Source organism: Podarcis tiliguerta (assembly GCF_965153285.1).
Source record: "Podarcis tiliguerta genome assembly, chromosome: 1".
NCBI lineage: Eukaryota > Metazoa > Chordata > Lepidosauria > Squamata > Lacertidae > Podarcis > Podarcis tiliguerta.
Window position 1 is genome coordinate 20,457,783 of NC_139534.1, and position 24,090 is coordinate 20,481,872.

The 24,090-nt window shown below is 45.9% G+C and overlaps 2 protein-coding genes across 8 annotated transcripts in view; one reads left to right on the forward strand and one right to left on the reverse strand.

The window, feature by feature from the left end:
- Positions 1-7,662, reverse strand: part of METTL8 (methyltransferase 8, tRNA N3-cytidine) — a 28,081-nt gene extending 20,419 nt beyond the window's left edge. Inside the window, exons 1-3 of one of the 3 annotated variants that reach the window (XM_083412371.1) lie at positions 7,407-7,662; positions 3,933-4,138; positions 320-487 (exon numbers count right to left, since the gene is read on the reverse strand). In XM_083412371.1, the coding sequence (XP_083268497.1) occupies positions 320-462 (143 nt within the window). In that variant the 5' untranslated portion in view covers positions 463-487; positions 3,933-4,138; positions 7,407-7,662. Of the gene's footprint in view, positions 1-319; positions 528-1,006; positions 1,104-3,932; positions 4,139-7,406 lie in introns of those variants that run through there. The other 2 variants (XM_083412373.1, XM_083412372.1) reach the window with 2 other exon arrangements.
- A 114-nt stretch (positions 7,663-7,776) lies between these two features.
- The window catches only part of DCAF17 (DDB1 and CUL4 associated factor 17), a 41,001-nt gene continuing 24,687 nt past the window's right edge, over positions 7,777-24,090 (forward strand). For 2 of the 5 annotated variants that reach the window (XM_083409729.1, XM_083409731.1), the window contains exons 1-8: positions 7,918-8,262; positions 10,576-10,792; positions 12,368-12,471; positions 16,680-16,770; positions 18,619-18,755; positions 21,094-21,172; positions 22,028-22,117; positions 22,915-23,022. In XM_083409729.1, the coding sequence (XP_083265855.1) occupies positions 10,619-10,792; positions 12,368-12,471; positions 16,680-16,770; positions 18,619-18,755; positions 21,094-21,172; positions 22,028-22,117; positions 22,915-23,022 (783 nt within the window). In that variant the 5' untranslated portion in view covers positions 7,918-8,262; positions 10,576-10,618. Of the gene's footprint in view, positions 8,263-10,575; positions 10,793-12,367; positions 12,472-16,679; positions 16,771-18,618; positions 18,756-21,093; positions 21,173-22,027; positions 22,118-22,914; positions 23,023-24,090 lie in introns of all 5 variants that reach the window. The other 3 variants (XM_083409727.1, XM_083409728.1, XM_083409730.1) reach the window with 3 other exon arrangements.

Below are 24,090 nucleotides of genomic sequence, written 5' to 3' on the forward strand. Positions count from 1 at the left end.
ACATATGAGGGCAGGGCAGATATCCAAGGTATCCAATTAATCTCTGAAAACATTGAGATAATTATTTTGACCGACTGCTGGATATCAGTTGGTCTGTCTCTCTAAATTAACAGATTAAAGATTAAAACACTTTCCCATTTGCATGTAAGGTTTCTCTCTTCTGCTGGCTATGGATTCTGGCCTCTGAATGGCAGGAAAGCATTCAGCCTCTGTGTTTAGATTCTCAAATTTTTTTTTAAATAAATAAATAAATAAATAAATCCCTACCTATATTTAAAAGACAAACTGATAACACAGTAGCAAATTGCATTAATCATACCACATGTTGTGATCAAAAACTTTATCTGGATCCAACAAAACTCGTGACCCAAGGGGAGCAACTGGTCGTTTGTTACTCTGGAACCGATGGGGCATCTTGCTGGTCTTCAGATGTGAAGCAAAGAATCTTTTAACAAATAGCATTTCAGCGCAGCAGCAGCAGCACACCCTGAAAGCAAAATTAAACAGGAGTATAGATTTCTCGCAAACTTAATTATTTCTTCTTTTTTTAAAATTATATTTATTAGAGGTTTAATAGTTACAGAAAAAAGAAAAAAGAAACAATAAAAAATTTAACAGACAATACATCAAAAATAAAAATAAAAACAAAAAACAATACAGCAAAACAACAACAACAAAAGAAAAAGAAAAACATTTAAAAACAAATCTAATATTTCCATATCTTTACCTTTCATTTACTTATTTCATCGACCTCCTCACACCTCCCTTTTTTGTATTCTAGTTCAGCAAATCCTTTCCATCTTTCTCAATTTTTTGTTCTATAATTTATCTTAACACAATCTAACTTTTAATTTTCCACTTTGGCCCATTAACAATCAGTTTTTGCTTAATTCTTTATAACATTTCTGCTAAAACCATATAACTTCATTCCAGCATTCTTCTAACATTCATTAATTTTGCAACATTTCTGTAAATATACTTTGAATTTTTTCCAATCTTCTTCCACCGTAATTATTTCAGTTAACCTTAAGAATTCCTGTCTCTTCCGTAGCAACACAAATGTAGGTTGGTTTTCTCTATCTTTTCCTTTTTCAGTTGTTGCTTAGCAGGAGCTAACCACTGAAATGCTCATGCAGGTTTTGAGTTTGTTCTCTTTCCATCAGGCAGCTAGATACTGGTGGAAAACCCAAGTAAAAAAACAGAAAGTTTAAAAAATGGTTAAGTTCCATTAAAGGGTGATTTCTCACAATTTAACCGTGACCTGAGAATGGCAGCTGAGCTGAGCACCTCAACATGTCTAACGGGGGGGGGGGGGGGGCAGGATCCAAAAAGAGACTCTCCAGACCGTCTGGTAATCAACTGTATGGTGTTTCAGAGAAATCACCTTTGTCAGGAGCTATGTACAAAACCCAATTAAAGGTAAAGGTAAAGGGACCCCTGACCGTTAGGTCCAAGTCGTGACCGACTCTGGGGTTGCGGAGCTCATCTTCTTTATTGGCCGAGGGAGCTGGCGTACAGCTTCCGGGTCATGTGGCCAGCATGACTAAGCTGCTTCTAGCGAACCAGAGCAGCGCACGGAAACGCCATTTACCTTCCCGCCAGAGAGGTACCTATTTATCTACTTGCACTTTGACGGGCTTTCAAACTGCTAGGTTGGCAGGAGCAGGGACCGAGCAACAGGAGCAGACAATATCAAGATCAAGATGGAAATAATATAGATAATTTTCTCACCTTAACTTGCACTAGGTAAAGGACCCCTGGACGGTTAAATCCATAGGCGACTATGGGGTGCGGCACTCATCTCGCTTTCAGGCCCAGAGAAACGGCATTTGTCTAGAGACAGCTTTCTGGGTCATGTGGCCAGCATGACTAAATCGCTTCTGGCGCAACAGGACACCGTGACGGAAACCAGGGTGCACAAAAACGTCCTTTAGCTTCCCGCTGCAATGGTATCTATTTATCTACTTGCACTTTGACGTGCTTTCAAACTGCTAGGTTGGCAGGAGCTGGAACAGAGCAACGGGAGCTCATCCCGTCGCGGGGATTTGAACTGCCAACCTTCCAGTTGGCAAGCCCAAGAGGCTCAGTGGTTTAGACCACAGCGCCACCCGCAATCCTTTAACTTGCACTACTCCATGGGTAAAATCCAATGCTACTCTTCTTTTCTAGAAATGCTTTTGATCCAGTGAAGGCAACTGTTAAGGAGACAGGAGGGAATGGGGAATTTTCTCCCCATTTCATTTTCCTACTCCTGTCTCCAAAGCAACCTTCCATGCTGTTCTGGAGGGCTTCAAATCCTATGGAACAGATGGGGGGGGGCACAAAGGATTGCAAGAGGATAGGGGAATTGCAGAAAAACAGCCTCCCTTTATGTCATCAGAGGTTGGCTCAAAAGCCGTTCTGCAAGTGGGACAGTGGCACTGGACTTCAGCCTATGTGTTTTCCTAGGGTTGTGGTCAATTGTTCAGTGATGTTTCAACAAACTTCCCCTAACCATTGGTGGGTTGGCATCCGTCTGGTCTCAAGAGACAATGGAGTGTGCCTGCAGGGGGCGGAAGAAAACCCCTGCGTTAGCTTGCCCCAGGTGCAAGCTTGGGCAGTGTGTATGGAAATTTAGTCTGCCCAATGTTATATCCATGAATGATGCATCAGAGAAGGATTTGAGCCATGCAACTCAAATTGGGTCCACAAACCCCTCCAAAAAATTAAGCAAAGGGGCCCTCCAAGATTAGAAACCCTGAATCTTAAGCTACATTAGCTTCATTGTACATTTACCCCTGTTTCTGGCACAATTTACATACTGCTTTATTGTATAATTATACAGGCTTCCTCAACCTCGGCCCTCCAGATGTTTTTGGCCTACAACTCCCATGATCCCCAACTAGCAGGACCAGTGGTCAGGGATGATGGGAACTGTAGTCTCAAAACATCTGGGGGGGGGCTGAGGTTGAGGACGCCTGGTAAAATATGATTACTCAATATGACACCTGTGTTTCTGGAATATGAATTCAGATAGATCCTATCTTTGGTGCCCAATGGTTTTTAAAATACAAACACAGTAGGTAGCCAATAACCATCTCTGCACTCCTATCAACAATTTTTAATAAAATGATGTTCTGTATAATAGTTAGTGCTTAGGAGAGCAGGTTCACACACACCTGCCACAAAACTGAGTGGCGCTGAGTTCCTGAGTCACATTCTCTCAGCCTAACGAACTAACCACAGGATTCTTGTGAGGATAATGTGTGTGTGGTTTTTTTTTGGGGGGGGGGCATGTATGCTACTTTGAGCTCCATGGAAGAAAGCTGGCGTATACACACAGATTTCTGCATTATACCGAAGCCATTTGCCAAATGTAACTCAATGTTTACAGTGGTACCTCAGGTTAAGAACTTAATTCGTTCTGGAGGTCCGTTCTTAACCTGAAACTGTTCTTAACCTGAAGCACCACTTTAGCTAATGGAGCCTCCCACTGCCACCGCCGCGCAATTCCTGTTCTCATCCTGAAGCAAAGTTCTTAACCTGAGGTACTATTTCTGGGTTAGCGGAGTCTGTAACCTGAAGCATCTGTAACCCGAGGTACCACTGTATTTTTAAAAAGCTGACTGGATATAGATCTGTGTGACCCTCAGATTGGTAAAATACTTCCGCTTCCCACCTCCCTCTACCCCACCAGCACGACGCAGGAGCGTTAAGTGACCTTACGGAGATCCAGTCATGCCTCTGCAATTAATTGCCTTTCTATAACAAATCTATCAGTTACGATAGTGACTAATGAGAAATTTGCCTGGGAAGAAACAAAATGTGCATTACTAAGCATTTGCCAGAGACAAAGAGACATACTGTGCATTCGGATTATTGTGCTTGTTTACTTTAATAAGAAGGTTTCGGGGGGGGGGGAGTGGGAGGGGGTTATGTTTCAATTGTTGCACCTTTAAAAAAATAATAATATCAAAACACTCATCGCTGGAGAAACGTTCTGTTCCTGTGGCAATGCGTTGTTCCTCTGCTTGACTTTTCTTCTCCCACTCCAAAGGTTAAATTTCTTCAAAAGAATTTCTTTCACTGCTCTTTTTCTGGTTCCAAACACTCGAGCAACGTGGGCACAGCGGAAATGGCGTCCGTGCACACACAGAGGCTGCAAAATTATATCGTGGATTTGTAAAAACGAAACAAAAGAAGGCTCAGTGCTTGGAAAGCACGTGCCTGAAATAATGTACAGCATTACCATAAAACTTCCACAATTTACATTCCTTAATGCTGTCCGACCAAAGTTGCCTCTTATGAAGTCGGCAGAGCTTTCGCATGTCATGGAAGTGGAAATCTAGAGACTCTCTTCCCTCCAAAAATCTCTGTGCTGTGACCATGATAATCTCCTCCCCTCTCAGTACCTGATGAACAAGTTTCATTTCTAACAACTGCCTACAGCCACAGTGTTCGAAATTAGGCAGGTGTCAGGCGCTTTTTGTGACTACTGCGGGTCCAATTGCGACCGCATGGAGATCTCTGGATGCCAGGTTGGCAGCTGGGGAAAGCAAAATATCACTTAGAGAAGGAACTGAAATATTTTGAGAATCATCAAGTTGGAAGGTGTTTCAGAGGCTCAATGCAAGATCTGCAACTGCAGCATCCCTGAGAGATGACCATCTGGTCTCTGCTCAAATACTTAATAAAGAACCTAGGAAGAGCTCTGCTGAATTAGGCCAATGGCCCATTTAGTACTCCATCCCATTCTCATGGTGGAGAACCCGATGCCTGTGGGAAACCCGTAAGTAGAACCTGAGCATAACAGAACTCTGCCCACCAGCAATCCCCAGAAACTGGAGTTCAGATGTGCCTTTGACAGTGAAGGTAGAATACAGTCACTGTGACTAGTAGCCATTACAAGTAGCTTCCAGTGACGGAGAGCTTAGCACATCCTGAGGGCATCTGCTCCATAGTCAAAGCTCTTACCAAAATGAGTGTTATCCTAATACTTAGCCAAGATCTGCTTCCCTTCAGTTTCCACCTATTGGCCGTCGTCTTGCCCCCTGGAGCAACAGGGAACAAGTCTTCTCCATCTTTTACATGAGAGCAGTTTAGATATTTGAATGCAATGCCCCTCCTTAATCTTCTCTTCTCCAAGCTAAACATTCCCCATCACTTTCAGTTGCTCCTCAAAGGATTCCAAACCTTCACTATTCTGGGGAGAGGTGTAGCATATAGTTACCAGACATTCCCGGATTTACAAATTTGTCCCTGGACAAAAATCTGTCTCGGGAATGTCCCTGGATTTCATTTAATGTCCCCGGATTTATATTTTAAGTGTTGTAGATTTATTAGTAGGGAATGAATGTTGCATAATTGGTTCAATGGCACAAGACACATCATATGGGGACTTCCGGTGAGGCAAAATGGCGGACATCACAGCAGCGAGCAGCTCCTGAAGCCAGCCAGAGCCAACTGTGCTACCAGGCTGGCTCCGGGCTGCTGAGACTGCTGCTGGGGAACCGGGGACATCTGGTGCATCAACTGGGAGAACCGTTGACACACACACCTTGTGACCCAAATTGAGCCGGGAGTGAGAGCACCAGGCCACCTGCCCAGTGGCGCTCCAGGGCAGGGAAAACCCCAGAGCTGATGCAGGGAGGAGGAGAGGAGAAGGAGAAGGAAGAGAAAGAGGAAGGAGGGGGGAAAAAGGGAGCCCCGACCTTGCCATGCTACTGCCGCTGAGAAGGAGAGGTAGGAGAGCACCAGGAGTGCAAGGACACATGGCTGAGCCCAGGCCCAGCCTGAGCCTACTCCATGGCAGCTAGCACTCCAAGAGAGCAGGCCAGGGCCCAGAGGAAGGCCATGCGACAGAGGAGACCACAGAAGATATTACTTCTTAATTTTTTAAAAAAATAATTACTTTTTTTCTCTTTTTTTCTCTTTTTTAAAAAAAGGGTCCCTGGATTCTTTGAAAAAAATCTGGTAACCTTAGTGTAGCATGTCAACCCTATATAGCTAATAGCCCTCAAATATTTCTTGGCACCAAAAAACACCACTGTTTGGGTGACAGTTTCCTTCTTTGAATTTTATTTTAAATCAAAGGCAGGAAGAAGGGCTGTTTGCAACCTAACCAGAAATCACTGTTTTTCGGTGGCCTTACTGGCAAAGCCAAAAAGTGTAGTCAAGAGCCCCACTCCTAACACTTTCCTGAGGGAAAAGCCATGTGTGTACTTTGTGCTCTGTGGACTTTTGGGAAGCAGCCCTAGACAGTGCGTGCTTTTCCGGCTAATAAGGCAGACTTCCTTGATGTCTCTAGAAAGGCTAACAGAGCCTTTCAGATACCCAGGTTCCAAGAGTTTAGGACTTTATAATCAGAACCTTGCACTGAACCAGGAAACAAACTAGAAAGCAGCATAGACTGAGAAGAATCAGAGAGAGATGCAAATCCAGCTTTAAAATCTAATTGTTGCATTCTGACCCAGCTGAAGTTTCTAAACATTTTCAAGACCCAGCGCCACACCAATCAAAAAGTTAGCCACAGCGAAAGGCATTCACTCATTAGACCATGTGAGAGCAACTTTCGTCCCGTCAGATATTTTTGCTGAACTACAACTCCCATCATCCCTTGCCGCTGACTACACCTGCTGGGGGGGCCATGGGAGTTGTAGTTCAGCAACCACCCGGAGCAGCCTTTCTCAACCTGTGGGTCCCCAGATGTTGTTGAATTACAACTCCCATCACCCCTAGCTAGCAAGGCCAGGGATGATCGGAGTTGTAGTCCAACATCATCTGGGGACCCACAGACAAAGGTTCCCACAACTGACATATCAAGCTTGGCAGAAGTTCCTCACATCAGGCACAGGGCCTCCACCACCATTTTTCAACTAGCGTTTCCACTGAACCACAGAGACTCCCATATCCCTCTTGAGTCTCTTACTCCTAAGGAAGCGAGCACACGTGGGAGCCTTTCAATCTCAAGCAGCTTTCCTTAGATCTGCATAAGTAAACCCAGATGCTTCTATTTAGCGCATCTTTCACGCACTGCAAATGCCGACGCCAGTATTGTCAATTTTCTTTTCCTTTTTGAAATTCATTTTTATTTGATTTTACAAATATAGAATTATAACAATACAACCATACACATCCACAATTAAATAATCTTCCGAATCTCGGGACTTCCCACCTTCCCCTCCGTAGGTCCTATATTTTCTGCTGCATCTTTTTCAATAGTCCATTGAATCTTTTTCAATAGTCCACCAGACGCGGGGTTAGGACTGCTCTCTTAGCTCGACTAACCTAAGACATTCGGGCATTTAATTTTAGGGTTTTAATGGGGGTTTTTTCTCTGCCGGGTCAGCAGTTTTAACCAAAACGGTTTTTTGAAAGCAGGTAATATCTAATGCAACCTTGATTCCCACGAGGAGAAAAGAACTTACCTTCAGGGCGCTATATGCCATGCAGTGTCAAAACAAACAAAAAACCCAAAACACTTTTCGGACATCCTTATCCACGTGCTTCCTCGCGTCCAGTCGTTAACAGTTATCAAATGTAATGGTATTCCAAAAAAATAAGCAGAAATGTGCAGTGCGTGGGTATTAATAATGATAATGATGCAAGGTGCTGCCCTAAACACTTGTACGGCTCCTTCGTGCAACCTTCTCAAGCCTCCGCTCCCGCGCTGCAAACCAGCAGCCGGTTAAGCCGGGGAAACCCGAACCAGCGCGCGGCCTCCCGCACTTGCGCGCGCAGAGGGTTTCGGGAGCCGTAGTCCCCGAGACTCCCGCGCTCCGCTCCCCTCGGAGGTAGTTGATGGCGGGGAGAACTACGTTTCCCGCCGTGCATTGCGAAGAGGCGGAGACGGGGAAACGAAAGTGTCCCTGCCGAAGAAACAGGCCCAGTTTTGGAGGCGCGCGGTTTTAACTCCTGCGCCGGTCCTGAGAGGTTTGTTGTTGTTCTGCGCGCGCGCGCGCGGTAGTCGGAGGCGCGCGAGGGCATAAAAAGGGGCTATATTATATATCTATATATTGTTTTAAAGTTGCTTTTGAGAAACGGCAGCCTTTGCCGCTTGGAAGGTTTGCAATGGAGTCCTGTGTCTGTTGAGTCGATCACTAAGTCCCATCGGGCTTACTCCCGAGTAAGTTCCTGCTGGGCGGATCTTGATCTGGACGGTTGTCGGGCGGCATATTCCACACCGCTAATGTAGAGATCCAGCGCCTGCGGTTACATCCCTGACCCCCTTTGCTTGCATTCGCAGAGAAGTTCCAATGCGTTCCAGTGAGTCTTGACTCCCAAGTAAGTTTACGCGGGAGGATTGCACCTTCAGAACCGTAAACCGGGTCCCTCAGCGATTGCCTCAAGTCGGGGATTTAAAAGATGCCCCCCCTCCCCTTTTCTATCCCGGGCATTGCAATCGCTGGTGATGGGCAGACAAGTGTAAACTATGGTTACCAGATTTTTTTCAATGAATCCGGGGACCCCCCCCCTTTTTTTTTTGAAGCTAAGTAGCAACAGGGACGCGGGTGGCACAGAGCCTAGGACTTGCTGATCAGAAGGTCGGCGGTTCGAATCCCCGCGACGGGTGAGCTCCTGTTGCTCGGTCCTTGCTCCTGCCAGCCTAGCAGTTCGAAAGCACATCAAAGTGCAAGTAGATAAATAGGTACCGCTCCGGGGGGAAGGTAAACGGCATTTCCATGCGCTGCTCTGGTTCGCCAGAAGCGGCTTAGTCATGCTGGCCACATGACCCGGAAGCTGTATGCTGGCTCCCTCGGCCAATAAAGCGAGATGAGCGCCGCAACCCCAGAGTTGGCCATGACTGGACCTAATGGTCAGGGGTCCCTTTACCTTTACCTAGCAACAGGGAGTCAGTAGTGGGGATGGTGAGGCAAACTGTTGGGGGTGGTGAGGCTGCTGCTGCCACGTTTCCCGGTGACAGCTTTGCAAATCTGAGGACATTCCAGGGACGGAATTTGTCTGGGGACAGATTTGCAAATCCGGGGACTGTCCCCGGGAACCGGGGACGTCTGGTAACCCTAGTGTAAACTGTCTGGAACAGGAAATAGATTCCTGTGCATTTCCTCTTAACGCCAGAGTTTTAGAAGGAGCTGTTGACTCCTGCGTGTCTCCCTGACTGTGGGGAACTGAGACCCTATGCGCGCTGCCAGTTTGCATAAGGTTAGCAGATTTTTTTCAAAGAATCCGGGGACACCTTTTTTAAAAAAAGAAAAAAGTTATTTTTTTATTTTGTTAAAAAATCAAGAAGTAATATCTTCCCTTCTGTGGTCTCCTCTGCCGCATGGCCTTCCTCTGGGCCCTGGCCTGCTATCTTGGGGTGCTAGCCGCCGTAGAGTAGGCTCAGGCTGGGCCTGGGCTCAGCCACATGTCCTTGCACTCCTGGTGCTCTCCTACCTCTCCTCAGCGGCAGTGGTGTGGCAAGGTCAGGGCTCCCCTTTTTTTCTCCTTCCTCTTTCTCTCTCTTCCTTTTCCTTCTCCTCTCCTCCTTCTAACTGCATCGGCTTCAGGGTTTTCCTGGCTCCGGACCACCCCTGGGCAGGTGGCCAGGTCTCTTGGTCCCGGCTCAATTTGGGTCGCAGGGCGGGTGTTAGCGGTTCCCCCAGTTGATGTGCTGGACATCCCCAATTCCCCAGCAGCAGTCTCAGTAGTCTCCTGGCAGCAGCCCAGAGCCAGCCTAGTAGCGCAGTTGGCTCTGGCTGGCTTCAGGAGCTGCTCGCTGCTGTGACGCCCACCATTTTGCCTCGCCGGAAGTCCCCATGTGATGTGTCTTGTGCCGTTGAACCAATCACGCAACATTCATTCCGTACTAATAAATCTACAACACTTAAAATATAAATCTGGGGACATTAAATGAAATCCGGGGATGGATTTTATTTGGGGACAAATTTGTAAATCTGGGGACTGTCCCCAGGAAATGCGGGCATCTGGTAACCATAAGTTTTTAATGCTGAGCATGCTTGACTGAGAAGGAAGCCTCTTTTAAGTTTCGCGGGGTTTATCCCAAGGTAAAGAAAGCAAGCCCCATTGGGCCCACAGTGGGACTTGCCTGTGAGTAAACTTGCACGGGCTTAACACCCTAAGGCTGTAGTCCTATGCACACTTGAAAATCTGGTGGGACTTTGGGTAGAGATGTATATAGGATTGCATGGCTATTTATGCATGGATGTCCATAGTAGGGTGATCAGGGGAAATAGGATGGGGCTTTCATGGGCGTAGCCAGGATTTATGTTGAGGGGGGCAGAACCGAGCTATATGCGATGTGATTGGTCAGTTAATTAAGTATTTTTATTTATTTGCTTGATGGGGGGGGGCTGCTCCTCCCAGTTATGCTCATGAGTGTTTTTAATCTTCTGTTGGGAGCCACCCAGAGTGACTGGGAAAACCCAGCCAGATGTGCAGGGTATAAATAATAGATGATGATGATGATAATTGTGGATTTCAGGCAACTCGTAAAGGTGGAGGAGCCTTGCCCCCCTTTTCCAAACTGCAAATCTAGCACATAGAACTGTACGGATGAGTTTTAGTTTTTGCTGTGGTTTATTTCCATATTTGGCTGACTGAACAACTTTTTTCTCCCTCCCCCCTTTTGTTTAGACTACTTGGGTGGAAGCAAGTGGAAGTTTGATGTTCCACCAACATGCTTTCCAGTTTGCCTGCCTTATCTGCCACAAGCAGATTACCGTCCGCTGACGCATTCGAAAATCAAAATATTTGCTTTGCACTCACCAGACGGTCACAGGGATTTCACACTAAAGATGCTGGTGTGGTCTATAGAAAAAACATGGGGATTCTGAGGAAGCTGGTATGCCAGGTAAATAGGTACTGAAAACCCATTAAAACTGTGTTGCAGCTGAATTCATGGCGCTGTGAGTTAAACCATAGAGCCTAGGACTTGCCGATCAGAAGGTCGGCGGTTCGAATCCCCGCGACGGGGTGAGCTCCCGTTGCTCGGTCCCTGCTCCTGCCAACCTAGCAGTTCGAAACCACGTCAAAGTACAAGTAGATAAATAGGTACCGCTCCAGTGGGAAGGTAAACAGCATTTCCATGCGCTGCTCTGGTTCTCCAGAAGCGGCTTGATTATGCTGGCCACCTGACCTGGAAGCTGTACGCCGGCTCCCTCGGCCAATAAAGCGAGATGAGCGCCGCAACCCCAGAATTGGTCACAACTGGACCTAATGGTCAGGGGTCCCTTTACCTTTAATTTGATACACAGAAGATCAATGAGTTTCACACACAGTATTACTGACTCTTTTGGTTCTATCGTTGGTGCAATCCAATAAGTATCTACTCAGAAGCAAGTCCCATATTTGTTCATTGGGCTTACTCCTGAATGTGGTGTGGTGTAGTGGTTAAGAGCGGTAGTCACGTAATCTGGGTAACCGGGTTCGCGTCTCCGCTCCTCCACATGCAGCTGCTGGGTGACCTTGGGCCAGTCACAGTCTCTCAGCCCCACTCACCTCACAGAGTGTTTGTTGTGGGGGAGGAAGGGAAAGGAGAATGTTAGCCGCTTTGAGACTCCTGAAAGGGAGTGAAAGGCGGGATATCAAATCCAAACTCTTCTTCTTCTTCTTCTTCTTATATTGTCTATTTAAAAAAATAAAGATTCTGGCCCACTGATGCCTATGCTCCACTCAGGGTGACCAAGAAAGAAAACCAATTTTTAAAAAAACAAAACAAAAACCATGCTGTATAATCCAATATGATTTCTCCTCCTTGGTTATGAAATCAAAGCCCCCTATCTTGCTAGAAGTTGTTGACTAAGGTCAGTTCAGGGGTTAATCACTCAGGGTAACTGATGAGACTATGAGAAATTGTAGAAACTTTTTGGATTCTATAGTTAAGACTTTGTAATTGAAGAGGGAAAGGGCTGCCACTCTTTATCACCTCAGCCCAAAATATTTGTAATGTAGAAATGCTACTTCTACTTCTTAATTTATGTTTTCTTTTCACCTTAATTAAGACATTACTGAAACCTATGCATGCCCACACATAGGCACATGATTGCAGCCATAGACGTCAGATTCCTGTTGTACAGGCTTTGTATTTGTAATGGAAGCCAGTGGAAATGTGTTTAATTGATACAAAAAATGTAATAATGCCATGCACAGTTTACATTTTATTAGGAAGGAAGTATAATGTTCTTTCTTACATGCAAAAATGTGTTTTTATTCACAAAATCCCTGTTTTTCTGATCTTTTACGGTTGTATATAATCATTAAAAAACAAACCAGTTTGCTAGAGTTCCTTTCCTAGGATCCTTTAGCCTAATATGGAAAACAGGCTTTGCATTCACTACAAAATGAATACAAATGATTAATGTAGGGCCATTTCAGGTACATTTCCTAAACCACATTTTTTATAACAGATCACTGTGATTTATTTCAGGAAAGTACAACATTCAGGAACGTTTGGACAACGCATTCCACATCTCCAATTGCTTATCAAAGTGGGAGGATTTATTTCGACAATTATCGGTGCTGTGTGAGCAGGTATTTTATTTAAAAAACACACATTTAGAAGTGATTTTTCTCCTCCATCTTGCGATGCTATCTCCTGCATAAATATTTGTAAAATGGAGGATTGCAAGGTGGCACGGAATATCTCATTTTAAGAACCACAGTATTTTTGGGGAGACAACGTGGTGCAGTGGTTAGAGTATTGAACCTTGAACTAGAAGTGGGGAGAACAAAGTTCAAATCCCTAGTGTGCCATGGCTATATATATATATATATATATATGCTTTCGTAGATTTTCACGGGTACAGGAATGCAGGTTTTGGTGTCCTCGGGTGTCTTCCCGTGTAAAAGTTGGGGTGTCTAGGCGACGTTTCGACGAGGTCTCACTCGTCATCATCAGGCTGGTGCTTTCGGCTTCTTGTTACTGGAACAGAGCTCTGTTCCAGTAACAAGAAGCCGAAAGCACCAGCCTGATGATGACGAGTGAGACCTCGTCGAAACGTCGCCTAGACACCCCAACTTTTACACGGGAAGACACCCGAGGACACCAAAACCTGCATATATATATATATATATACACACACACACACACAGTGGTACCTCAGGTTAAGCACTTAATTCGTTCCAGAGGTCCGTTCTTAACCTGAAACTGTTCTTAACCTGAAGCACTATTTCTGGGTTAGCGGAGTCTGTAACCTGAAGTGTATGTAACCTGAAGCGTATGTAACCTGAGGTACCACTCTCTGTGTGTGTGTATACACACACACACATAGTCATGCCTCAGGTTACAGACACTTCAGGTTGCGTTTTTTCGGGTTGCAGATCGCTGAAACCTGGAAATACTGGAACGGGTTACTTCCGGGTTTCGGCGCATGTGCAGAAGCGCTAAATTCACTTTGCACATGCGCAGAAGCACCGAATTGCAACCCGTGCGTGTGCACATGTGCCACTGCGGGTTGCGGACGTGCATCCTACATGGATCATGTTCGCAACCCGAGCGTCCACTGTATATACACACACATGGGCGTGTGCACACACATATATCTTATATATATGTGTGTGTGTGTGTGTGTGTGTGTGTAAGTCACTTTAAGACAAAATATTTTTTGTTTGTAAGTGACAAATAAATATAATAAATAAGACCTCTTTATTTTTCATTCACATCCGAGGTCAAAAATTTTTTTTCAAACAGGAGAGGATTTATGTTAAGAAAAGAAATGCACGTGGTTGTTTAGAAATCCTAAGCATATGGATTTTTAAATAACTGCATGAATACATCTGCCTGCACACTGCTATATGCATACAGGCGGCGGCCATTTTGAGCGGGGGTTCCGTTCCCGTCCCCCGCCGTCAGAGGAGCGTGTCACTTGGCCACACCTAAAAGGGTTGCTGCCTTTAGTTCAGCGAATGTATTAGTCATGGTGCCACGCAAGCTGAGAGAAGAACAAACGGAGTTGTCGCCGTTTCCATTTGTAGTGGAAAGTTTGTTTTATTACTGTGCAATTTATGCATCCCAAATCACTTTGATACTGCTTCATCCGTCGTTTTACAATTGAACAAGAATTCGAGTAATTGTTGGTGTAATTGTGGTCGTGCATTTTATGTCGGTTTTTTTTAATCTTGCTCTGTGGCTGTTTGCTGAAGTGCTTTGGTTAAATCTGTAAATAAAGACTTTGGTAAAATGTAACCGGGAAGAATAGCCTGTCTAGTAAAGTGGGATATTTGTCCCTTGAGCTCCCAGTGCAGCTCTAGGGTGGCCATTTATGTTTTGATTTTTAAAAGAGGGCAACTGAGGAGATAGATTTTCATAATATTTGCATATGTGCACAAATAGGCATAGTTACAAATTTAGAATTCAAATAGAAATGCAATGCAGCTCTTCATAGTGGGAAAGATCATGAGCGGTGACTTGTTCAGTCTGTTGCTCAAGTTTTTATCGTCGAAGGCCAACTTAAAGGCTCCTTCACTGCTGTTTCTGGTTCTTTAACTTTTCATCGGACTTAGGCCAGAGAGACCTTCAAACTGAAGACTCCTTCAGGCAGAGGACTGTCCTCAGCAAAGTAGGACACATGGACATTGTGCTACTGTTGTTGCTGCTCTCAAACAGTCATATTAGTTCAGGAGTCACCAACCCTTTTTTAAGCTGGTGCCACCCCGAGAGACAGAAAGGAAGAAATGGGTGTAAAAGTGAAATCCAGTTGAATTAATCTGAACCTTGAAGGGCTCGTGGAGCTGAAAGAGGAAGCAGGAAACTTCCTCTTCCAGCTCTACGCAGGTGGCGCTGTGATCTAAACCGCTGAGCTTCTTGGGCTCGCCTATCAGAAGGTGGGCGGTTCGAATCCCCACAACAGATTGAGTTCCCATTGCTCTGTCCCAGCTCCTGCCAACCTAGCAGTTCGAAAGCACGCCAGTGCAAGCAGATAAATAGGTACCACTGCAGCGGGAAGGTAAACGGCATTTCTGTGCGCTCTGGTTTCCGTCACAGTGTCCTGTTGCACCAGAAGCGGTTTAGTCATGCTGGCCACATGGCTCAAGAAGTTGTCTGCATGAACTCCGGCTCCCTTGTCCTGAAAGCGAGAAGAGCGCCGCAACCCCATAGTCGCCTTTGACTGGACTTAACCATCCAGGGGTCCTTTACCTTTTACCTTACTTTTAAGGGGAGAAAAGAAGGCCTCAGACATTTTGTGCATGCCACGGCCAGACCTCAAGGGGGATAAGGCGCCAGTGGTTGCCTGTCTTAGTTGTTGTTTTTAAGTTGTAGACTGCCCTACCATTGCATTTGCAGCATCTATAGGCACTTACAGTAGGTTTAAAAAATAGCATCCAACAGAAATCAAATAACCTTGGTTATGGTATTCGGGGAAGATAGAAGTGGTCAGATAGAAGTTCACAGCAGCCATATGTTGCAACATAAATGCACCTCTCCTTGACATTGGTGCAACTTGTTCATTTTAGGCTCTGAACTTAAAGATCTTCCTGCAGAGTGTTATGTGTTCAGCCTACACTCGAGTAGGACCCTGGCAGAGACACATGCCCGACTGGCATGTTCTCTCCCTCCTGGTCTTTCGTTCGGGAGCTTCAAAAGCTTTCTTCAGCCCAAACATCACAGCGATTGATGCCAACTGACACCGGCACACTTAGGGATCCGCAGAGTTTGCACATCTTGCGTGACAGACCTCAGCAACTCTGCATCTTGGCTAATCTACTTTATTTACATATAAACACACATGGAGCACTGCAACATGGCTCTAGCATCAGACAGCAAAGAGAAAAAGAACAAAGGACAATAGTCCCACATCACGGAACACAGTAACACAAACATCCCGTGTTCGTCACTTCCCACTCTGTGGAGTCAAAACACATAGCGTCATGTGAAAGACAACAGCCTCATGACTGCAACCATGGAGCAGGAATTCTAACAGAGAGGAGCTCCTTAGATGGTAACGTGCATTACTTCAAAGTGCAGTAAACCAGCCCAACTGGGTTTTTGAGGACCATCCTGGCTCATGTTGCTTAGTGAGGCATGGACATCTTCCCAGAAGTCTTGCCCTGATGGTGCCTTTGCACCTCAGAGATGACAGGCAAGAACAGGAGAGCTTTTGCCAGAGGCAGTCCCAGGCCCCTGCCCTCTCTGGCAATACGAGGGACAAGGGAATGAAGAAGAGAGGAGAGGAAGGACGTGATCTTTGCTAAGGGTGCTGGGAATTGTAGCTCTGTAAGGGGTGAACTGGGATGCAGGTGGCGCTGTGGGTTAAACCACAGAGCCTAGGACTTGCCGATCAGAAGGTCGGCGGTTCGAATCCCCGCGACGGGGTGAGCTCCCATTGCTCGGTCCCTGCTCCTGCCAACCTAGCAGTTCAAAAGCACGTCAAAGTGCAAGTAGATAAATAGATACCACTCTGGCGGGAAGGTAAACGGACCCGGTTCGCCAGAAGCGGCTTAGTCATGCTGGCCACATGACCCGGAAAAACTGTCTGCAGACAAACGCCAGCTCCCTCTGCCAATAAAGCAAGATGAGCGCCGCAACCCCAGAGTCGGCCACGACTGGACCTAATGGTCAGGGGTCCCTTTACCTTTACCCTAAGGGATGAACCACAGTTCTCAGGATTCTGGGGGCGTGGGCGTCATGCACTTATATGTACAGTGTGTATAAAGTCTTGATTGTTATTTATAATAATAGCTAAAAAGACTTTTTGAATCATGGAAAATAATATACTCTAATTCCTCCCCTGCTTTCTCAGCACCACACTGGAGCCGAGGATAATTTATCAAATGCCAAGGCGGCCTAGATCGGAAAAAATAGAAGATGCTTTGTTATTGGAATGCCCAGTGGTAAGATTTCTTCTTCTTTTTTTCCAACAAAACAACTTTGCTGAGAAAAACAAGAACCAGACTCCCTTGTGTCATCTTTAGCATATTATTATTTTCCTTCCTTCTTTCCTTTTAACTAGAAGTCCAACACATGAAATAATCTTTGGGGAGCCGCCTTTTGGGACTAAAGTAATCAGCATCTTTTAAAGTGTCTGTTCAGGCATTTACATGTGTACAGTCTTCTTCCGGTAATCAGGTTCAAATATACTTTGGGTGTGGACAAAACCCATCACTTTGTAAGCTTCTTTACAAGATTGTGAAGCTCAATACACTGTATAAGAAATGTTTTAAAGCAAGGAGCTGATGGTTTTGCAAGTCATAATAGGGTGTACATTCTGAAATTCCACACCCCAGGCTGCTGTAACTAGCAAGTGCTTGTGTTACGCTATGTTGCTGTTGCATTATTCCATATTGGAAACAGTGTTAGAAACAGAGATATGAAAGCTAGGAGCTAAAAGGCACCTTAAACCCAGGTTATGGGTGCAACAGTGGAATGTCTAGCCGCACTTCTTTATAACAAGAATTCAAAGCTGAAAAATGAATGAACTGCAGCTAAAATATTAGGTTCATTTTTCACAAGGTCTAGTCCTTCCCCTCCCAACCCCCCTAATATCCTTAAGAGGGTCTCTTCTCCAGTCTTCAGAGAGTTGCTGGAAGTGGGGAGGCAGAAAAAGCTCTTCCTTTCCTCCCACTCTGCAGTTTTAATCTGAAATCTTAGGCGCTGTACTGTGCTCAGAGCTCAGAAACAGCTCGCGCTACTGAAATTCTCTGTTGCAAAATGCGAGTTTCGAACACTGATTGAAAGGATGGCAAAATATCCGTTCACATAACAACTGGAGTGCTACGTAGGGTGAAGGGGCTCATATGTTAGAAGTTCAGAAGTGGAGTGTCATGTGTCGCTTGTGTGTTCTGCCCACAGGGACACATTGCACAGCCCATTGGGATCCCTATCAGAGGTGAACCAAATCTCCAAATTGTGTAGAGCAAATGTTCAGAGGTGCCTTAAGTTCAGCGCTTCGCACTTTCTCCGTAGGAGAGCCAGTGTGGTGTAGTGGTTAAGAGCAGTGGACTCGTAATCTGGTGAACCAGGTTCGCTTCCCCGCTCCTCCACATGCAGCTGCTGGGTGACCTTGGGCTAGTCACACTTCTCTGAAGTCTCTCCGCCTCACTCCCCTCACAGAGTGTTTGTTGTGGGGGGAGGAAACGAAAAGAGATTGTTAGCCGCTTTGAGACTCCATAAAGGGAGTGAAAGGCGGGATATCAAGTCCAAACTCCTCTTCTTCTTCTTCTTCTTCTTCTTCTTCTTCTTCTTCTTCTTCTGGTATTCACACAGGTTCACTATTTGGGGTTGGGACGCGAACCCATTGTCACGGTTGAGAATCACTTCACAGATAAGGAGCTGAGACTCCAACAAAGAGATGGGGGGAGAGCTGCCTGTGGTTGTAGTTACAGTGGTACCTCAGGTTAAGTACTTAATTCGTTCTGGAGGTCCGTTCTTAACCTGAAACTGTTCTTAACCTGAAGCACCACTTTAGCTAATGGGGCCTCCTGCTGCCGCCACCCAATTTCTGTTCTTATCCTGAAGCAAAGTTCTTAACCTGAAGCACTATTTCTGGGTTAGTGGAGTCTGTAACCTGAAGCGTATGTAACCCGAAGCGTATGTAACCCGAGGTACCACTGTATTATCATTACTATTCTTAATAATGATTTAATTTCTATACCACCCTTCCTCCGAGGATCACAGGGCGGTTTAGAAGATAAAAACACAAAAATACACAACATAGGAACATTCTCTATTTCTTAACACAGGGCGAAGTGCTGCCGACTCCATCGGACTACAAACCTTCCTTGTTGGTTCTGACAGCAAACAACTGGCTCTTTCGCCTTTCTGCAAGTACGGGAGAAATACTTGAAAAAGTGTACCTTAGTTCCCACTGCAAATTCAGGTAAAGAAGGTAGGCCTTAGTATAAGATTGCTTGAAGGTTACTTCTCAGCACAGAGTGAAATCCTATAAATGCTTACTTGAAAGCAAGTCCCTCCTAGTGGGGCTTACTACTCTAGGCCAGAGTTCCCCAACCTTGGGCCTCCAGCTGTTTTTGGACTACAACTCCCATCATCCCTTGCTAGCAAGACCAGTGGTCAAGGATGATGGGAGTTGTAGTCCAAAAACAGCTGGAGGCCCAAGGTTGGGGAACACTGCTCTAGGCCACTATCCTATGTCCACTTACTAGCGAGTAAGAGCCATTGAACTCAGCAGGACTTCACTTCAGCACAATCCAAAGTACATTGCCTCACAAGTAGGGATAGATGAATATACCTCTTGGTATATCATTTTTCCAGCTTTAAATTTAGTTCTCCACATTTCTGCAGCAATTTGCATTAAAAAAAAAAATCCCGTGAAAATTTGCCAGCGTTTTAATATGAATTTCTCATGAAAAAGACAATTTGTCTGCTGTAGATTTGACTAATATACAGAACTGCATACAAAAACATGCTTGTTATGATGCGTTTTTGTAAGCAGTCTTCCCTTGCGTGCTTTTTTTGTCTGTTATTTTTGCTAATAGATGCATTTTAACACATATTTGCCCCTAATATAATGCAAATCGTTACGTATTGTTTGGTTGGAGAACTGCATTTGTACATTCTGGAGAGGTGCGAATTTCAGAAGTTGGCTGCCTTTCGGTTTGCAGGTTAGTGCAGATTAGCTAGTTTCTCATTGAAATGCAAACAAAGCCAAATTTCCCTCCCAACTCAAAAGTGCCTCTCCCTGGAATTGATAATGGTCTGTATTTCTGAGTCATGCACTCAGGACAGAAGCACCAACCTTTATCAGATTAAGCCTTTAATCACAGCCTTTTCGTGGAAGCTGGAAGAGGTGATAGCTGCTTGGGTCCCAAGGAAGATTGATTCCAAAATGATTTTAATATTGCTTTCTTACCGGGGAGAGAATGCTTCCGCTTCTTCACGGTTTGCTTATTACCAACAGAGCCTCTTAAATAATAGGTGTTGTTTAACAGGGACTGCCATTGCTTACTTCCTTTTGTCCAGGTAGGTCAGTCCTTTCTCTTGGCAGTTCCAGAATGGGAAAAGGGCAGCAGGGAATGGCTTGAAGGGGTGGCAGCTCTCACCCGACCTCTAGGAAGACCTCTAGCCTTCCAGGAGGGGTGAGGAGTTGGCGAGGTCAGTGTGGTGCAAATGCAGGAACCTCAGGTTGGCTCCTCCGCTACGTTTGCACCGCAGCAACACTGTTAGAATTCCTGCTCCGTGATTGCAGTCATGGGATTGTTGTCTATCACATGACGGTATGTGTTTTGACTCCACAGAGTGGGAAGTGACAGAGACAGGATGTTTGTGTTAGTGTGTTCCGTGAAGTGGGACTATTGTCCTTTGTTTTCTCTCTGGTGTCTGATGCTAGAGAGAGAGGGAGCCATGTTGCAGTGCTCCGTGTAAAGGTAAAGGGACCCCTGACCATTAGGTCCAGTTGTGACCGACTCTGGGGTTGCTGTCCTCATCTCGCTTTATTAGCCGAGGGAGGCAGCGTACAGCTTCCGGGTCATGTGGCCAGCATGACTAAAACGCTTCTGGCGAACTAGAGCAGCGCATGGAAACGCTGTTTACCTTCCCGCCGGAGCGGTACCTATTTATCTACTTGCACTTTGACGTGCTTTCAAACTGCTAGGTTGGCAGGAGCAGGGACCGAGCAACGGGAGCTCACCCCGTCGCGGGGATTTGAACCGCCAACCTTCTGATCGGCAAGCCCTAGGCTCTGTGGTTTAACCCACAGCGCTACCCGCATCCCTGTAAATAAAGTAGATTAGCCAAAATAAAGTAGATTAGCCAAGTTGCTGAGGTCTGTCATGCGAACTGCGCAGACTCTGCGGATCCCTAAGTGTTCCGATGTCTGTTGGCATCGGTCACTGTGATGTTCGGGCAGAAGAAAGCTTTTAAAGCTCCCGAACGATCGACCAGGAGGGAGGGTACATGCCAGTTGGGCATGTGTCTCTGCCAGGGTCCTACTTGAGTGTAGGCTGAGCTCCTGACAAACACAACCCATCAGAGGTCAAGCAGAGCGCCACTGTCCACTGTTGGTAGAAGGAAGGGCCTGAGAGAGTGAAGTATTTAAAGTATTCAAAGCATCTCAGCGAGGGATTTGCCACGGGCCCCATATTCTAAAGGACGTTGAAAACAAAGCAGTTCCCTTTCCCAGAAAATAAATGGCATTTCATTTTGGTGTGTTTTGGTCCGTTTACCTTTTATTTGGTCCGTTTACCTTTTACCACTAGATATCTAAGTTGGGATGTTCCTCAAGAGGTCATGGTTGTCAAGTCAGCTCAGCTGAAGCTCCCTGCGGGCGCACGGCAGGTACGTTGGCTGGAAGGAATTTGCTTTCAAAAGGAGACCTTTTGGGGTGCTTCTCATGTCACGCTATAGAGGAAGCTTCAGGAACTGTTTCTCCCTGATTTTGCTTATGGGATTACCTTGTCTTTAAAGGACAATGATACTTGGGGCATCCAAGTCTATAAAGCATCTCAGAACTTTGGGAGTCCCTGATCTGACTCGAGATGCCTTGTGAACAGCGTTCGAAGCTCCCATTGTTCCAGGCACGTTTTGCGACAAGGAATTTCTTTAGCTCAAACCGTTTCTGAGCTCTGGGCGCAATACTGCGCCTAAGACTTCAGATTAAAACTGCAGAGTGGGAGGAAAGGAAGAGCTTTTTCTGCCTCCCCACTTCCAGCCACTCTCAGAAGACCGGAGAAGAGACCCTCTTAATAATATTAAGGGGGTGGGCAGGGGAAGGACTAGACCATGTGAAAAATGAACCTAATATTTTAGCTGCAGTTCTTTCATTTTCAGCTTTGAATCCTTGTTATAAAAAAAGTGCGCCTAGACATTCTGTTGTTGAGCCCATAACCTAGGTTTAAGGTGCCATTTAGCTCCTAGCGTTCACATCTCAGTTTCTAACACTGCTTGTTAATGGCTCGATCCAACTTGGGCAATCTTTTCCAGATCACACCACTCACATCTTAATTCGGGAAGTACAGAAAGCCAATCCACACCCCTAGTGCATCTGTTTTCAGAGTGGTAGCCATGTTGCTCTCTCCCGAGAGATTATACCATCATAAATGCTTGAGGAAGAAGATGATCATTCCTATCTACCTCTGTCCTATCATGCCCAAGCTGAAGTGTGATAACTGTTTCCGGCATGTTCCTTCCTAGGCTGGCACCCAGCAGTCTGCGCTTTTCTTCCTTGCCGTGTTCAGAGTTCTTCCGCTTTCGTTCATCGGGATGCTAGAACTTGACAAAAAAGTAAGTCTGTTATCCTAGGGGTTAGGTAAAGGTAAAGGGACCCCTGACCATTAGGTCCAGTCGTAACCAACTCTGGGGTTGCGGCGCTCATCTCGCTTTATTGGCCGAGGGAGCCGGCGTACAACTTCCCGGTCATGTGTCCAGCATGACTAAGCCGCTTCTGGCAAACCAGAGCAGCGCACGGAAACACCGTTTACCTTCCCGCTGGAGCGGTACCTATTTATCTACTTGCACTTGACGTGCTTTCGAACTGCTAGCTTGGCAGGAGCAGGGACCAAGCAACGGGAGCTCACCCCGTTGCGGGGATTCGAACCGCCAACCTTCTGATCGGCAAGTCCTAGGCTCTGTGGTTTAACCCACAGCGCCACCCGCGTCCCAATATCCTAGGGGTTAGCTGGCCTCTTTCCAAGTGTTCTCAGAAAGTAAAGCCATCAATCGGTACAAATTGCTAGTTTTAGAAAGCCTGAGAAACCATTAATATTATTATTATTACTATTACTATTATTATTATTAAATTTACGTATTTTCTCTTGTATAACACTCCCCCGTGTATAAGACGCTCCCTATTTTGAGGGACTCAAAATTAGAAAATGGGGGCGATTGCCCCTGTGTATAAGACTACCCCCCTTTTTAACATTATTTTTTAGTAAAAAAACCTAGTCTTATACACAGATAAGTACGGTATATACCGCGCTGTATGGCTCCAGGTCCTAATTTCTAACCAATGCTGGTGATTTTTGTCAAGTGTAGGAGGCCTCTACTGATCTCTCCATTTATTTTCTTTCCACTCGATCCAGATCTTTGGAAACAGCATGACAGACGCCACGTTGTCTCATAACATGCTGGTTGTGACACACAGCTCTGGCCTCGTCAGGCTGTACAGCTTCCAGGCTATCACTGAGCAGGTAAAGGACCACGAGCAGAATCAGTACAGCACCGTTGATGCAGAAGTTGTTTTAGAGTAACATAGCTGTCAGGGAACTGCCATCGGAGCGGGAGGAGGTGAGAGGGCTCCCGGATGATGGTGGAGAGGGTCCCAGTAGGAGGAGGGATAGCCCATACGCTGGGGAAGGAAATCAGCATAACACCAGTGGAGAAGGAGAAGAGATAGAGGAAGCGGAGACTTGGCTCCAGGACTCTTCGCAGGAGACAAGCGGAGAGGGGACAAGTGCTCCGTTGCCCACACCCACAGTGCGCAAAAAACTTTCGCGCAGGCAACGGGAGAGGAGACTGGGCGTAAAGCAGCTTTTATGTTGGAAAAGGTTTAAGAAACGCCCACTGACGGATTCTGCCAGTGACTGAGGCAGCCACGAGATAGAGGCTCCTCTGTCAGAAAGGGTTCAACCATGCAAGACAGCCACGAGTAAAGGCAATTTACACACAAGCAATCCCAAGAACCATAACAATAGCTTACATGCTTAAGGTTGGGGAGAAGCAGCAGACGGAGGGGAGAAGCAAGGGTGAAAAGGCATTGATATGAGTCAGTAACAAATATCCCCTGCTGCACATCAGCATAAACTTGGTTCCTGAATCATACAGAGAGGGGGAATTTGCTCTCCACGGAACTCCAAAAGAAGCGTATGGGAAAAGAACAACAGTGGAAACAAAATGAGGTCAACTTATTTTTTGTGGGCGGCAGAGATGTGCCTCCCCAGATAGGGGATGCCAACCTGGATGCCCTTCAGAGATTGCTGGTGTGCAGCTTCTGCCATCGCCGACAACTGGTCATGTGGCTAATGGCATTTGGTGTTCAATGGGGCATTTGCAGGGCACCTGGCTGGAGACGGCCATTGTTCCCAAAAGCGAGCGAGCGAGGGAGGAAAAAATGGAACGCTTCACGAATATGTATTGCCAAATTATTGGAGTCCTACAATATATCCAAAACAATGGGAGAAATTGGAAGGATCTTAAAAGAGAAGATAGACAGGGACTTGGAAGGTGTTTAAAGGATACTTGCAAAACCATATTGAAAA